The 16826-nt window shown below is 38.5% G+C and overlaps 1 protein-coding gene across 1 annotated transcript in view; it reads right to left on the bottom strand.

The window, feature by feature from the left end:
• The window catches only part of SSR1 (signal sequence receptor subunit 1), a 28750-nt gene that overhangs the window by 7934 nt on the left and 3990 nt on the right, over positions 1-16826 (bottom strand). The window contains exons 2-9 of the mRNA XM_019472033.1: positions 14862-14980; positions 12883-12970; positions 12443-12705; positions 11543-11619; positions 9757-9835; positions 8664-8757; positions 8074-8088; positions 5923-5986 (exon numbers count right to left, since the gene is read on the bottom strand). Of these exons, the coding sequence (XP_019327578.1) occupies positions 5923-5986; positions 8074-8088; positions 8664-8757; positions 9757-9835; positions 11543-11619; positions 12443-12705; positions 12883-12970; positions 14862-14980 (799 nt within the window). The remainder of the gene's footprint in view (positions 1-5922; positions 5987-8073; positions 8089-8663; positions 8758-9756; positions 9836-11542; positions 11620-12442; positions 12706-12882; positions 12971-14861; positions 14981-16826) is intronic.

Genomic DNA, 16826 nt, shown 5'->3' with positions numbered 1-16826 from the left:
ACACCCACCTCGCTACAACCTCCTTTCAGGTAGTTGTAGAGAGTGATGAGGTCTCCCCTCAGCCTCCTTTTCTCCAGGCTAAACAACCCCAGTTCCCTCAGCTGCTCCTCATAAGACTTGTTCTTGCTTACTTCAGTGACTAAGACACAGCAGAGAATGATTAAGAAAAGCCAGACACGGTTGCTCTAGCCCATCCATTTAGATGCTGCTCTCTCGTGCTTGTCTGTTATGAGAAGCAGCTGTCACTGGCTTGGGAGATCCCTCAGCTGGCAGCTTTTGGTATTGATGGCTGTAATAATGGAACCTTGTATGGTATTTTATCTTCAGGGTAAGTGCTTTAATCACACTTGGTCCACCAATGCAGCTTCATCTGAATGAAAATTACACTGTCTAGCTCCATCCAGGCCCTGTAGGGCAGGACTGTATCATCTGTTTTACTAAATATACACTGAGGCTATCTTGAAAATTTCTCTTGTTCAGACGCTTGTGTGGCTACGTATATTAACTCCAAGTATTCTCTTCACTATGTCAAAGAGACAGCTCTTAAGTTACGGTTTCATTAGGTGAATTTAAGTGGCACAGGGAAAAAAACTCAGTTAAAGCAGGACAAACTGTGGTTTCCATGTAAGCTGAACAGACCAGAAGCGATGAGGAAAGACAGGTTAGGTTTCAGTTTTCCCTCACCAGTTAAGGGACTGGAATGTTGTAATGCTGAAATTTTACTGCATCTTGGTTAATATAGATTTATAATCAAGACGACCAACGTGAGGGGACAGAAAGATAGCCTACTGAAATTAAGGCTGCAATGACTGGCTTAGAAAGAATAGAGACCAATCTGAAGTCTCAAAAATCTAATCTTAATCTTTTCAGGGAAAGATGAGGCAGACTTCAAATTTGAGAGTTATTTTTATGTTGTCTGGGAGCTAAAAATACATCTTAACACATCTACTTTTAAGTTTTCCCTTATTTATCCACAGATGTAGTTCACAAATACGGGAGTCTCAATATCCTTTATTTTTAAGCCATTTTTGTTTTGCTTTTGCTAGCTTTTTTCCCCAGCAAGTCTTACCTTCTTCTGTTTGGATGCAGTACATCTGCTTGAACTGCTACTTTCAGTATTACTGCCTGGAATATTATTGTTTGCTTGGTCAGACAATGGCATGCACTTTAAAGCTATAGGAATTTGGCCTTGTTATATAGCCTTGTGCTTCAGGAGCCTTTAAGCACCTTAACAGATCCTTCTCACGCTGCCTACAACAGTTTAACAATAGGTTATTCTTTCTGGAAATGTAGGGAACTATGGCTCAGTTTTAACAGATCAGGATTCAAGAATTTACTGAACATTTTCCCAGGGCCCTCCCTTATTCTTATAAGGAATTTTAATTTTAACATTAGTCCATTGTCCAAAACATCACAGAATACTTCCTTGCTATTATTCCCATTCCAAACACACTTGCAGAAAAGCAGCTTTTTAAGAATAGCGTGTTTTCACTCTTTGCATGTTTGCTACTACAGGTTGCTTATCAAGGAAAAGAGCACCAGCATACCACTCAGGCTTTTTGGTGCCATACTCATGCTTTATTTTAAAAAAAAAGCTACACAATGCTAAGAAAAAAAAAATCAAGTTTAGTTTACAAAAAACCTGCAGCCATTTTCAAGAGATCTGATCTCACTTATAAATGAAAGTCAGCAGGTAAGAAAGTAAATGTTAATTTAACATTTCAGTTGCGGTACATCATCTGAACTTAATCATCCAAAACAATCATTCTTAAACTGACTGTTGATGGTATCTACACAAACAATCATCTATATCACTTGATTAAAAAAAAAATCCCTGGGAAAATTTAGAGATAAATGGAAAAATGTCAGAACAATGTTATTTAGCCTACCTATAAACTCTTGCAGAAACTGAAAGATCTTTCTGGCTTTGCTGTCCTCTAAGTTAACCGCAATTCCTCTGTGTATTTAAGAGAAGTCTTAGTCTAAAGCTGCTAAATTCTGTTCAGTGAGGGGATTAAACTGGTATAACATGAATCTATGTAGTTACCATCAAGTTACACTAGTGCTATGTCTTACTATCTCCATGGAAGTGTATTGTGCAAGTCTCAAGTACTTCAAAACACTCCTGAAACAGCCCTTGTATCACTCCTATGAGGTAGGTACTGTCCTTCCTTTGGAGAAGAAAAGAGAACAGACTCTCAACTGCTGCTCAGTACATCAGGCACACCGAAAAACAGGACAACCAGCCTATGTTAGTATTTGATCTTCCTGCTGCTTCCCTGAATTCAGAGCTTTCAACCGCAAGATTTTGTTTAGCACCATGCATTCCAGGAATAAACAGTGAATGATGCTTTTGATTATATCCATTCCAAGGTCAGGAAGATGTTCAGCATAACTGTTTTGAAACAAGCAGAAGCACTGCCATCACTAGTCTGCTCCATTCATCTCCACAGCCTACAATTAATTATTTTGTACATGAAGAATAAAGATGATACTTCATCCTTCAGTCTGACAGCAGCCACTCTTCTTTCTCAGATTAAATGATACTGGGAAAAAAAATGAACTGCTGTCACAAAGCAGACAGCATACAGAGGGCTACAAGTATCAAACGCAGTTCAAGTGTAGCTAAATTAATGCTTTGGTACCACTGTAGACATGAACCCTAAAGCAGTTTTTCTTACCCCACGTATAGACTCATTAAGTCTTCACAATTTTTTGAACTGGTTAAGGAGCTGTGAGAAAGGAATTAGTAGTGGTCCTTCACACTAAGGCTATAGTTTATTTGCAGTCTTAAAGCCATTTCAGCGTCTCTTACTAACAAGGAAGAAACCCTAGTTCACAACTTCTTTCACAGCCCTTGCTCCTTATAACCTCACATGAGCAGTTGTGTGGTGGTGTAGTAAGCTTGCTGAAAACTAGGCGGGTAAGAATGCTAGATTATATAAATGCCTGTGCTACCGCATGGAAAGGGGTGGCATCGAGACAGGCAGAATTGCTACCTGTTCCATCTTAAAGTCAATGAAACTATACCCTACTCAGCTGATGACAGTAATAATGATATCCAGTAACTTACCTGTGGCACTAAGCTATCTGTATGCGTTTAAAAATCGAGTAGAAAATTCAAGTACCAACATAAAAGTTGTTAACCACCAGGATAAAGCAACAATTCTGTTCTCCCATTTGAAGAAATCTGAGTGTAGCAGACTGGCTTATTCACTAGAAATAATGTAAGAGATGCCCAACTTCTATTACCACTACACACTGGAATGTTACTGCTAAATTTCAACTGCAGCAAACTAACAAGAAACAAGGAATTCAAAACTGTTACTTCATTTATCATGAGCAGTGGTGGACTGCTGGCCACTGTTCTCATGAACTGCTTCTGGCTGAGAAAGTTACTATGAACCATCCACAGTGAATGCCAAGTTGTACGATCAGAAAGAAAGTCTTGGTACAACTAGAGTTTCCCATTGCTAGTTCCTGTGCAAGTTGCTAAACTGTCTCCTCTCTTCTTTCATGCTTAGAACTTAAGCATTTGGATGTTAACCGCTGCGTGCAGAGAAGAAAGCTGAAACCTTCAAATACTTATTTCTTCTTTGTACAGTGCTTCAGTCCTTCAGCTTCTCTTAAGTCCTGGTCAGTGTAAGATTTCTAAAGGCCTAACTTGCTCCAAAACTCAATCAGTAAGGGCTAAACTATTTATCTGAACAAATAAAACTAGGATATTACAAATTAGCATCCTCTGTTCTGATTCTTTGTCTTTTTTTCCTGGAGTACCACTGTATCTAGAGCAGCTCTCATCATCACCCCCTCAAAAGAGTACCTTCCTATCTTGGGAAGAATTAAGAGTATACAGTTTAAGATTAGCTATTACCAGAAGGTGAAAAAACCCCCTCTTGATTTCAGGTTAGAGACATAATCCAAGAGAGGGAACTTAGAAGTTCAGTACATCAGGTGCTGCAATAGCTATAGGGCTTTAGTATACAAAGCATTTAATACATAAACACTTTGTTGAATCAATGCAAGCTTGAATATAAGCCCATAAACCTACCACAGAACCAGTCAGGTTACATCACTAAAGGCAAACAAAGCTGTTCCACACAATTTGAGTGGAGATAACTCTTATGAAGGCAGCATTCAACTGTTTGCCAAGTGACCTGTATGATGATTCAGCAATCTTAACTATTAAAAATTCTGCCTCGGCTAGCTATATTATCAGGAAGTTGAACAAAGCATCTTTGGGGTTGCTTTTCCTATTCTTATCTTTTCCATAGCAAGATGAGTCGAGAGTATCTTCACAGTTCATTCTGGCAAAGCGTATAGTAAAATAGCGCCAGTACAGGTATAGTTTCAGAGCTTAGATGCTTCAAACACACTATGACATGATTTGCAAGTATTGCTCAGCATTCATTGGCTCAGAAGCTCAGTCCCTGCAGAGCAAGTGTAGATCTAAAAGAGCACTTTCACATGTGGGGATCAGGAAGGGGAGGAAAAGAAGAAAACAGAGGTCTCAAATCAATGCCTCTTCCTGAACTCAACAAGCTTCCAGATAACCTTCAGACACAGGAAGAGATGCAGTTGAGATGCAAACAATTCAAGCCTTGTTCAAGTGCCTGAATGGCAGCAAACTGACATTATCTGCTCTTTTTACTGTCAGTTAAATTCCTGAATGCAATGGATGTGGATCAATACCTCCGTACCTGGTAATCATGTAAGCTGCGCCTGCCACAAAAGAAAATCCCATTTTGATTGCATATAGCTTTTCTGCTTTAGTACTGAACTAACATGTAGTTCATAATGGATATGCATCTGTGTTACTAGTAGGAAAGACAAGGTGATAAAAAAAACCCACCAGCTCAGAGCAATGTAGTGACCAGTGGAAAGAAGTTTGAGATTTAAAAACTGCAAAGGGTGAATTAAATAGTTTGCCATTTAAAAAGATTATTTGAAGCCAACAGTTTTTCAAATTCAGTTTCAAGTGTGTACAGTAAATGCAAAGTCCTCGCCCCATGTAAAGCTTTAAGAAAAGTCCACATTTTGATACATATCACATTCTAGTTTTTGTGAGAGAACCAAGAACTTACTGAAAAGTTGTTCTGGCTTATTCAGTAACTTCTTGAGTAAACATTGCAGAGCTACCACTATAATCAGAATACCTAAGCTGCTGGCACAATTCAATAACCATTTAACAAACTGGGTATAAAAAAAATTTTATGTAGTAATACCAATTCAGCACACAAATTCCATGCTTCACAAGTTCTGCTGCTGTGTAAGAGTCTTCCTAACATCTATGCAGGTAAGTTCAGATTTTTAGGTCACTGCATGCCCAGATCAAAACAGCAGCAAAATATCTACCGCTATGAGTAGCTATACCCAATTGTGCCTTTAGAATGCAAACTATGCAGAAATCTAGATGATCAGTGCCTCACCACTGCAATAGGACCACACACACAAACTTCAGTGTGTGCGCGCTGTAGAGAACAGAGTTACTTACTGGAAAAGAAAAATGCATACAGATTCTGAAACAAACATGATACAATCAAGATAGATTAAGTCACTAGACATTCAAATCAGGGGGAAGAGAAAAATCCTTCAAAGACAGTGTACAGATGACAAGCCAGCATTACAAAGAACTCTAAAGGCACATTTCAGGTAACATGGTTCTGTTAAGACCAACTGCTTACACACGCAGGCACAAATCTTAATGGCTACCTCCCCCCCCGCCCCCCCAACAATTAACAAAAAAAAAAAAAAGAGAAGTGCATTTTCAGTAACATTAACACCATTCAGTTAATCTGTTCAGTCCAAATGTTTAGCAGTATTTTCCTTATGGTGATATGGATTCTCTGCACTACTCCAATCCAAAAAACCCAAACAGGCAGGATTAGTAAAGGTTCAACTGTTGTACTAGTTAACATTTACTCATCAGAGCCCACTGATCTCTTCTGTGCCCTCTTGTAGGGCAACCTCCTCGGTGAAGCTTTATCTAGATTTAAAAAAAAAAAAAAGAGATAGTTGCATCAATTGCTACAGCTACTTCAGATTAATTGTTGTATGACCATGTATTTTTCTCCCTCCCAAACACAAGCCAAACTGCCCTTCTAGTGCAATGCATCACCACAAAGAAGCCAGTTCAAACAACTTGTTAAGGCTTTTTAACGATTAGCATCCTAAATAGAAGGTAACAAAAAAAATGTTCCTATTCCGCAACATGCAACTCCAGGGTGAGGGTTGTTCAGTTTGCCAGTTACTGAAATGCAAAAACCACCCCCAAAAAAACCAAACCCCATACCATCTCCTGATGAAACTGCATGCTCTGATGTTTAGAAAAGTTTTATGTTCAATAATCACACTTTTAGAAAGTTAATGAATTATTTTGACCGTTACTGGTTTGATTTTACCTGCCTGAAGAATATGTGATTGACCCTCCTTTAGACAGCTTTGTCTTGCATGAAAATTTCCACATTCATACAGATTAACAGCAGAAAAGTGTTTTGGTTGTGAAAAAACACACTTTTCCAGGAAGCATCCACCTTTGACTATGAAGATGTCACTTTGTAATCAAGACATCCCATACAGGGAAGCCACCCAGCTTTAGCTGTATGATCACTGGACGCCAGAAACGTCATCCTACATTTAAGACTATGACAGGCCTATAATTGTCCTTTACAATGATGGTCCTTACATAAGTAGAATTTCAATCCTTGCAATACGGTAGATAAGCTACAATACTTTGTATGAAGTGCTAAAGTGACTGCTAAGTGTATCTGTTGACTTAAAAAAAAAATAATGCACATTTACTTAAGCAGAACCATCTCCAATAATTTCACTGTTTAGAGTATGTGCAAACACAAGGAGCAGCCATCACGCCATTACAAGCCAATCAGTATAGTATGAAGTCTTTCAACAATAAAATATAGTCAAGAACCTCTGAGGATCTTGAAGGCCACGTATTTCAAAGGATTCTAGTGTAGAGTTCTAATTAAAACTAACCTGGAGCTAAAGAAAACCACCAATTAAGAACTAAAACATCAGGTTTTCCTAGACTTCAGGTATTAAGACAGGAATACCTATTTAGCTTAAGAAAGGGATGGGGAACAGGACCCAAACATTGCCAGGATTTGAACCCATTTAAAGACAGCTTGCTCTTTGGAAAAAAATTAGCATCTAGAGCTTCAGTCTTTCTTGCTAGATTGTGAGGCTTTTCAAATTCCTGTATCTAGATTTTGTACTATCATTCTTGTGTCTCACAGAAGACAGTGTGCAAACAAGCTTACATTTTCAGAAGTAAAACACCAGTCCTTACACCTATGTAATACAAGTACAGTTAAAAAGGGTGAAGGAATCAAAAAAAGTGGTCGTCAACTCCTGGCACAACTTTGTATCACAGCTAAGGCCTCTAGCCCTTCTACACTGAATAAAGCTCAGAATATGCTTATTTCATCAAAACAGGAGTCTTTTTTAAGTAAAGGTGGTTCCTGCAAAGGGTTTTCAAAACACTTCTCTTGTCTAGGATGCACTTTGTTTTAAGTGAGGCTATCTCACCTCACACCAGCCAATGCTACTGGTGATAGGAGTTCACCTGGGATAAGGAAGACCCAGGAAGATAAACCCGACTATAAAACTATTATACCCAAGGCTGAGGTTTGTTTCTCACTGAGACAAGATGTGCTCAACCATTGGTCCTGATCAGTCCTCCACCTCCCTCGTGCAACATCAGCTTGACACTACACCAAGGTAGCAGGGAAGGCAAGATACATATCTGCATTTTAGATAAAGGGTTCTGGGAACTGTTAGAGGAGACAACAGTACTTCAGCAGTACTTTACTGAAACTACATTACTACAATATAACCAGACATAATATATACACACCTATTTATAATATATGAAAACAAATTTATATGTATATAAAATGTGTTTGTGTGGTTGCGTGCATCTGTTCTGTAATCTTGTACCGCTCATGCTACATCACCAATCACTGCATGCAGGAAGCTGTACTTCTATCCATGCCCAATTATCACATGGACAACACATTAAGCACTTCCACTCTTTAGATCACCAGTTTGCCTCACCTCTTTTACTCTGCACTGAAGCCATGGGTAAGCAAAACAGAAGAAACAGCAAGAGAAGTTAGAAATATCCACAAACACACAAATGGTCTAAAGAAATCAGATATTGGGTTGGCATTTCAGATATCAAGTAGAACTTAGTCATTCTGGACTTGTGAAGGACATTAATACCAAGTCTTAATGTGGCTTTAGTTAATACACACTTTTAATGCTTATTTAAAACTTTGGTCTATAGGAAAACTTCCAAACAACTTACAGAAACTTTGAGATGATAGATATTTTCTCCTATTTAAACCTCCTTTGTGATCCAGGTTTTGGGTAGAGATTTTATACTGTTGAAAAAGAGTCTACAGAACAAATTGTAAAAGTCACCGGTAGTCATTATTGTATCAGCCAGTGAAGTTTGTTCTATATAGACAAGAGTAGGCTGCTAATGTAATAGTCTAATCATTAAGCACAGTGCTTTAGACAATTATTTTTATTCCCTAGAAGAGATGTATGCTGTTCTGAGAAATGGGTATCAGCTACTTACTCAGTTACAACTAATTAAGTAAGTTTATTACGCTCTAGTTTGTGGAAAGCAGACTACTTACTTATTTGATTTAAAGTTTCTTGGGGAATCCAGCTCATATCAACATCATTCTGATTTGATGTTCCCATCTCTACTTTCTGTACTGGTCTTTTCCTCTGAAAATTCAAGAAAGAAAAAAGATTTTTCTTTCCACAAAGTTTTGGTAGCACAAGTATTAGAAATAACTAGTAATTGCAATTCATTAAATATAGCATTATTTCACTAAGACACAAACTTAAGGCAGTCAATGTATGAAGCTGTCTTTGTAGCTTAGCTTTAGCTATCTTCACCATTAGCAATTTATTCACCTAAGCTTGGCATTACCACTTCTAATGCCTCACAATACTTATTCCACACAAAGATATCAAGATTTCATGCACACCTGGGCAAGTTCATGACACCTGTTACGAAAAATGGCTGATGATTAATCAAACTGTGATGACCGGTTTCCTTATACTTTCTCAAATTAGCACAATATTCTCATATGTCACCTTGCAAAATAGATTTCAAAGCACAATAATCATTCCATACTTCTTCCCAAGGGAAGCTACTTCAAAAGTTAAGCCAGACTGCACAAAGACATAACCTATGCATTGCATGCAGATGAGACCTAAGCTTTCAACGGCTTTTACTTGCCAGACCACCTACACGGACAAACCCTTAGCTATTATACCATTATAAATGGAATCCAGAAGGCCCAAATCAACATTATGGCAAAGCATCGAAAAGAACTAAATAAAGGACTACACAGCTGTTTTCCCCAAAGTTTGGCCTAGATTAAACTAATAGATAGAGAGCATAGGGAAAGTCCACCCAGCGAGTATAGAATCAGTAGCTGCACACATCCAGTGACTGGAAGGTATCAAAGCTTCCAATTCAACCACTTCGGTGTGGTCCCAAAGAGCATTAGGTAAGCAATCTAAATGTCTCCAATTATGAACATTTTTTAAAAACTCTCTGGTTTTCCCAGTAATCTCTAAGGTCTTAGTTCTGAAAGTAAATCTTCTGAAGCTCTACCTGTACCATCATATGCCAGAAGCAATTACTGAACTGTTTTCTTTTCATTTCAGTAAGGTCTTGTATTAACAAGTACATAGACAAAATACACTACCCACCTTCCTAGATTCTAGTAACTGATGTAGGCCAACAATGACAAGTAGACCAAGTCCAGCGAGGAACATGTACATGAAGATCCTTTAAAAAACAGTTTAAGAAACCATTACCTGAAAACCTTAAGTGTTTAAGAGAGTTTACAAAGAGGCATAGAAACTAAGCCTGGCTTTGGCCACATGCCCACTTGATCTTTCCCAAGAACTTTTGTAGGGGGTGGATGGGGAAAAAAACCCAATGAATCTGGACGTGCTAACAAACATTAAGTAATTATTCTGACTTCGATTTCAGAAGCTGTAATCCTAAGTTTAATTCTGAACAGCAGAACATTTGAAAAATGCCATATAAACTGGGAAACTGTTATAAATAATTATTGAAATTTAGTAACTGCAAGAACTCTTTTGCAGTATCATGTTTCAAGACATTGGGTCACAGGTAATATTTATGTTTGTGACAGCTTTAACCATTTACAAAACCCTTAAAAATCTCTTATATGCTTTTAGTACGCTACTGCAAAGCAAGTACTGCTAGGATACTAATCACTGGCAACAGAGCTTTGAAAGGCCTTGCTCACCTTGCTCTGTGTTCCACACTTAGAATTCTACCTATGCAAACAATCATTTTTTAAATCTGTGCATTTTTGGTTTGTTTTGAAGAATTCTACCTGAAATACCTGTTGATACTTAGCAAGAGGTGAACATAAATTAGATCTAAAATTAATCTGGGGAGCCGGCAGGAGTTTACAGGTAAAGAATCTTTTCCAAGTTGAAAATCTTATGACAAAGGAAATTACAGAGTTAAACTACAGAAGACACTTAACTGAACATCCCTGTTTTAGGGTAATTATCTATTCATAGGACATTAACTCAAACTGGTTCTAATAATTTGAATTCTTTTGAGAGCTCCTTTATCAGAGTATCACACATTTTCACGTGACCAATAGTTCTGTCATTGATGCTATTCTATTTGAGAAATATGAATTAATGCAACAGCTATTTCTTTTGGCTGTCCTTTTTTAAAAAGGAAGCTTGCTCAGCAGGCTATTTCTACTCGTGGCAGGAGAATTCAAATATTCAGCACTGTCTACAAGTATTTCTGAAGACTTTTTTCTTAACTCACAGGTTCTCTTAAAATTCCACTCCAGTGTTAGAATATTTAAAAGCACATCAGCACAGCATATGCTTGCAACATGTAAGGTGTGTCAGATGTACTTAAGTCTTTAAGACAGAAAAAAAATACTCCTGAAAGATACCTGCTACAGGTAGGAGTTAGTGCAACAAAGAATGAGTGTGAGTTCCTCTATCTCATACTCCAAATACATCTTTCAGTTTATGTAATCTTGGATTACACTGGAGTGCTCCAGAAGCAAGTTATTCCAGTCTTCACAGTAGGACCCACAGCCCAATTCTATGGACCCTCTGCAGCTTCAACTCTTGGGACAAAGCATAGTAGCATAACAAAAGCTTAACAGCTTTGAATTGTGATGTAGCTGTGTAACATCTGGTCCTATTCCAGGCTTAAGCCCTCTGAGCCAAAGCAGATGTGTAAACTGCTCATTGACATAGTACCAGTCCTGAAGATCCCCAGTATTAATACAGATCTTAATTTGGGGAAAAGGTTCATATTTTCAGTCTATCAACGTTGTACAAGTCAAATGCCTGCTACACCATCAGCAAAACACAGCAGACCTAACATTCAATAAAATGAGGATACAAGAGCTATTCTCACTGGCGCCATCAATAACCTGTTCTACCAGTATACCAACTAAACTTGAATCTCCAGCCTCCTTACGTTTCTCCATCCAGCCCATCTTCTTTTTCAATAATTGTGACGGTTTGATTGAAGACAGCATCTTGAAACACATTGCCCTATAACAAAGTTTCCACATAACATTTTAAATTCATTTCTTGAACACAAACAATGTTTACCGTTTTCCATGTTCTTGGAAAAACTCTAGAAAGTAGTAACTCCTGCACGAGACTTGATCAAGTTTATAAGCAGTGCAAGTTTGACTCAACACATAAAAGCACAAACTTTTTAATACAAGTACAAAGAACAGTCTTGACATTAGCAAGAAAGTCACATCTAGCCTTCAATATGTTATTTCCTATAACATGAGGTATTACATACGAAGGGTTCTTATTAGAACAATCAAAACAAAGGTACAGAAGCCTGTTAAACTTTGACCTGCACTAAAAGAGAAGAGAATCCCCTATTTTAATCCCCATTTATGCTTTTGGATAGTCTTCCCCCAGATTGCAACTACTGGCCATTTATTTGCTCGAAGTCAAGTCTGCAGATGGGATTCAGGTTGATAGTTAAGTTTATTAGCAAAGCCCAATCTGAAAAGCACAGTGAAATTTAAGTTATCCTTAAGAAGCTTTAGGGTTTTGTTTTTTTGTTTTGTTTTGTTTTTTTAAAATGAGTACAGCCCACTAATACACAGTCCTAAGGCATTCTAGCTTCCACTGCTGACATAACTTTAAGTCTAAGATATACAGAACTAAGTGTACATGGGGGGTATTGTGAAGCACGTAGACAGTCACTTACTGTGCTTATGTATCTACTGATTTGCTTAAAAACCACAAAGGCATTCACTTTCTGAAGAGGTAGGAACTTGACTAAGCAGTTCCTTCCTGACATTTCCACATCAACTAGAAAGATTAAAATGAATTACAACATCAGGCTTACATTTACATCTCTGTAGTTGAGATTGATAACCAGTCCAAAAGGACGACCACCCATAGGCTCAGCAGGGATGAAAGAGTACTCAAACGTGGCTTGTCTCTGTGGTGGAACTACTGTATTCAGAGGGAGAGCTGTGAAGTTCTGGATATAAAACTGGTAGTCTTGAGGATAGCGGAAAGAAGCATCGAGAGACTCAACAATGAAATCCTCTGTACCCTTATTGGTGAAGCCCACCAGAAATTTTACAATGTTGTTTGCTGGAAAGTCTAAAACACAAAAAATATTCAACCATTAGAAACTTCATACACCACACCTAGCCCGTTGCTAAACAGAAAGTGTCTAGAACAGATTCTGGGGTTTTTTAGAGCTTCACTGTTTTATGCACACATTGATATAGTCTAAGCAGCAGTAAAGAAGATGGTAGATTAGCACAGGACTCTTACCTTCACCTTTCACAAATAAGATGGTTGTATCAGCACTAGGTGAGGCTTTAGGTTCTCCTGACAAGTCTTCTTCCTCTTTTTCTTCTGTCTAAGACAAGAGACTTTTTTGAAAAATCCTATAACGAACAGCGAAGCAAAGACCATGCTTGTTTCATGAGAATCCCATGTGTCAAAGCATGCAACAATGGCAAGCATTAGTATCAATTCCTGCTGTTGCAGGATTAGCACATAGCCTGTTCTCCCTCTAGATTTGATTAGCATTATTTTCAGCATTTGTCCTTCTACTTGTTATATTTGACACAGTGACTAATCTGAACTGCATTTAGCTGTATTGAAAGGTTTATAATTAGAAAGCAACAGTAAAGTCTCTGTTTGGGGGTGGAAGGAAAAGAATAGGACCTAGATGTTAAGTGTTCACACCTAAGCTATTTCTACTTAGAAAACAAGCATTTCCAAAATTATAGGCAACCGTAAGGCAAATGAGAGTTACTTTCACTACGGAGCGAGTGTTTATAGAAGCTTTCTATTCAGTTTTAATTAGTTAAGTGTTAGGTATGCCTGGAAATGGTTAGAGAGTTGGAACTAAGTAAGTTCATGGATTCACTTGTTCAAGCTCACCTTTGTGATGATTCACTTTTTAATTTAGCAAATGCAAGCATTAAGGGCTTATTTTCCACATAGGGATCATGGGATCACCACCTCCCCCACCAAGTAAAAACAAGGCTGACCCCATTTTGAACTGTCTGAACTAACTGCTTGTGAGTTAGTTAGGTCATTTGATTTCACTGCTTAAACAACCACTTGAAGCAGTGGTTGTATCCAGCAGATAGCCTACTGGATCAGTCATACATGTACCATGATCTTGTGAGTTAGTTAGATCATTTGATTTCACTGCTTAAACAACCACTTGAAGCAGTGGATAGCCTACTGGATCAGTCATACATGCACCATGATCTAGGGAAGCCGTGAACCAGAGATGAGCACATAGCATCTTGATTTCAAGATGCTATGCAAAACTATCTTCTGTCTCAGTGACAAATAAAAGAAACTGCCTAAAAAGTGTAATGTTTTGTACCTGAGTCATAGGCTATTTATTAAAAGCAAATTCCATCCAAAAGGTTATTTAATAATATTCTGTCAGTACTGAATACCTAGCATACCTTCTACCACTTAGCAAAGCTGGTCGACCATAAGCTCACCAATTTACCAACATCAGTAAAAATCTAATAGAATCAGAAAACAGTTTACCAGGTCTCCATTTTTATTATGTATGTCTTCTCCTCCTAATAATGACCCAAACTTTCTTATTTTACACCAGAAATTTGAGAAATTTTTGCACCAATTTAAGTACACTAAGTGTCTAGCAAGCCTAATAATCTACTGCTAAAAGCAGATCACAAAACTACATAAAATATTTCACTTTGTCAAGCTGAAGCAAGTGACCCTGAACAGCAATATGGCCACTGGTGTAACATGCATACCCTGCAACAAGTGTCAGAGACTAGGAATGTAGGAAGTGAAAACAGGCTGCAAAGCAAGTTTTTCAGAATTAATACTGAGCTTAATTAAGAACTAAGATTCTGTTGCCCCTTGAAAATCAATACCAAAGAAGCCAGAATGAAGTAGTCCTATACCCCAACGTCCTTCTCAGTTTACTGAGATGCAGCTTAAGCTGGAAAAGAACTACAAGGGGCTCCTATGAGAATCTCGTTCTCTCACTTGGTGTTCTTTTTTGTGAACTGCAGTTTTGGTAGTCAGAAATCAAGCTGTCCCCATGTGGTTTTCCAACTGATAATTCAGGAAGAAAAGATAAATCCTTCTGAAACTTCAGATTGAACACAAGTTTAATTAGAGACCTGGAAACAGCTATTTGGAAATAGCAATGTTATTAAACTCACATTTAAATATATCTAAACTATCTAGCTTCGAGCACTTTTGGTCTAATTCATACTTAGGAAGTACAATTCATGTACAATTACCAAGTCTGTTGGCTCATCTTCTTCAACTTCAGCTTCATCATCTTCATCTTCAACTACGGTATCTTCCACAGCTTCCTCATCTTCCGTAGCATCTTGAGCTGCAACTAATAAACCTGAACCTACCAAAACAAAATGCAAATACAAGAAAGCCTTTTTAATGTCTAGTTAATCAACAGAAAACTGACATTGTAGTACAATTTTCAAACTAATGTTCGAAGAATTTCTTAAAAATCTGTCAAATACAGTGTTTTGAAGCCTCAGCTGCAAAAACCTCACATTCAAATGATTGTCTGTGTTGATCTTTCAGCCTTTTTCCTTCTCTAATAACTTTCTGAACTACTCATTTATGTGCCAGTAAGTTCAAAACCAAAAAGTTTACAGCTGGATGACAAAAAGTTCAGCATTCACATAGCAATGCTTAAATTCGCAGAAGGCAACCAACTTGCCTTAAAACCTATTGTTTAATTTTTGAACATGTCAACATATGAAAATATTTTAATTTTGTTTTGTCATTACAAATGTGAAAATAAAAAGACATTGCTATTGCCAGGAAACTAATTTAGTAAGTACTGTTTCTTCTAAGACTAGTAAGTTTAATAAATGATTAGCACGTCCTTTTCATCTGCTGGTATCAGAACACTACAGTTTCACAGGTAGTTACAAAGTTACTATTTTTGCACTTATTTTCATTCAAGTTTTAAAACATAAAAAAGTCTTCTTTAATATGACCTCCTCAATAGCGTATACTACTATGTCCATACGTTCAACAGAACCACAACAATAGTCAGAAAAGAAACCTGATCTAGAGCATGGCTCCAGAGCAAGGCTCTAAGACAAGTGCAATCTGACAGTTCGTTGCCTCTTTGCTTTTACGGAGCCGAGTCTCATACATTCAAACACTGGGCAGATACGATTAACACCAATACTGGCCACAGGACAAAGTTCTGTCTGTTTGCAGTTTAGAGCACACGCAGGCTAGGCTGAGAACTTTTAAAACATACACAAACCTACAGATTTTTCTTTTAATAAACGTAACATTTTCCAAAAATGAAAGAGTAGAAATGAATGGGTGATTGATTTACTCAAGCCTGAAAAAGATCTAATTACTATGAGTACACATTTAAAATAAATATTCAAAAACTTTCACAGGGAATAAGAATGCCTGAGCAGGACACGTATATCCAAGGACTTCAGGATTGTCAGTCAGAGCTAGAAAAAGCAAATACAACCCCTCCTCTCAAGTGCCTTTAGAAGGTACACTCAAAGACTTTTGCTCAACCACGTGCAATACTTAACCTAAGACTAACTACGGTGATTTTATTTGCTGAAGTTTTAAACTTTTAAGTCTACAAATAAAGATTTTTTTAAATTAAAACCCTTGTATCTGAACAGGGTACAGGTAAGTCACAGGCACGCTTCGCAAGCAACTGCGCTGGCACGTCCTCGTAGACCTCTAATTTACAGTCCTTTCAACGGATGTCAGAAGGGCTGATGATGTGGCAATAGCGGGAAAGGAGAGCTGCCCGCTGTGGGAAGGAACTGACACACAGCGGTGTGCTGCAGCCCACTGGAAGAGCTGGGCGAGATGGCTGCCCTTCTGCCTTTCCAGACTTGGTAGCGGGGAGGCAATTTTCACACCGCGAATCAGGTAACGCTGCCGTGTAAACAGAGATCAGTGCTCGGCGACGTGAAGGACACTTGGGGGGTGGAGGGAGACGAGGTGGGAAGGCAGGCTGGCGGCCAGCGCATCTGCTAACGAGTCACCGTAGAAGCCAGCACCACCCGAGAGCGGGAGCAAAGAAAGGGCCAAACCCCTTGCCACAACCCCAAGTAGTTGGTTTTTATTTTCCGAGCGGGACGGCGGCGCCCTACCTGACACCGCAAAGCGCGGTTCGCTCCGCCGGAGAGGCGAGAGGCCGGAGTCCGGCCCTGCCCCGGAGGGCCCGCGAACGGGGCCGCCGCCCC

The sequence above is a fragment of the Aptenodytes forsteri genome, unplaced genomic scaffold, assembly GCF_000699145.1.
Source record: "Aptenodytes forsteri isolate BGI_AS27 unplaced genomic scaffold, ASM69914v1 Scaffold81, whole genome shotgun sequence".
NCBI lineage: Eukaryota > Metazoa > Chordata > Aves > Sphenisciformes > Spheniscidae > Aptenodytes > Aptenodytes forsteri.
This window is presented reverse-complemented; position numbering and strand designations above follow the sequence as displayed.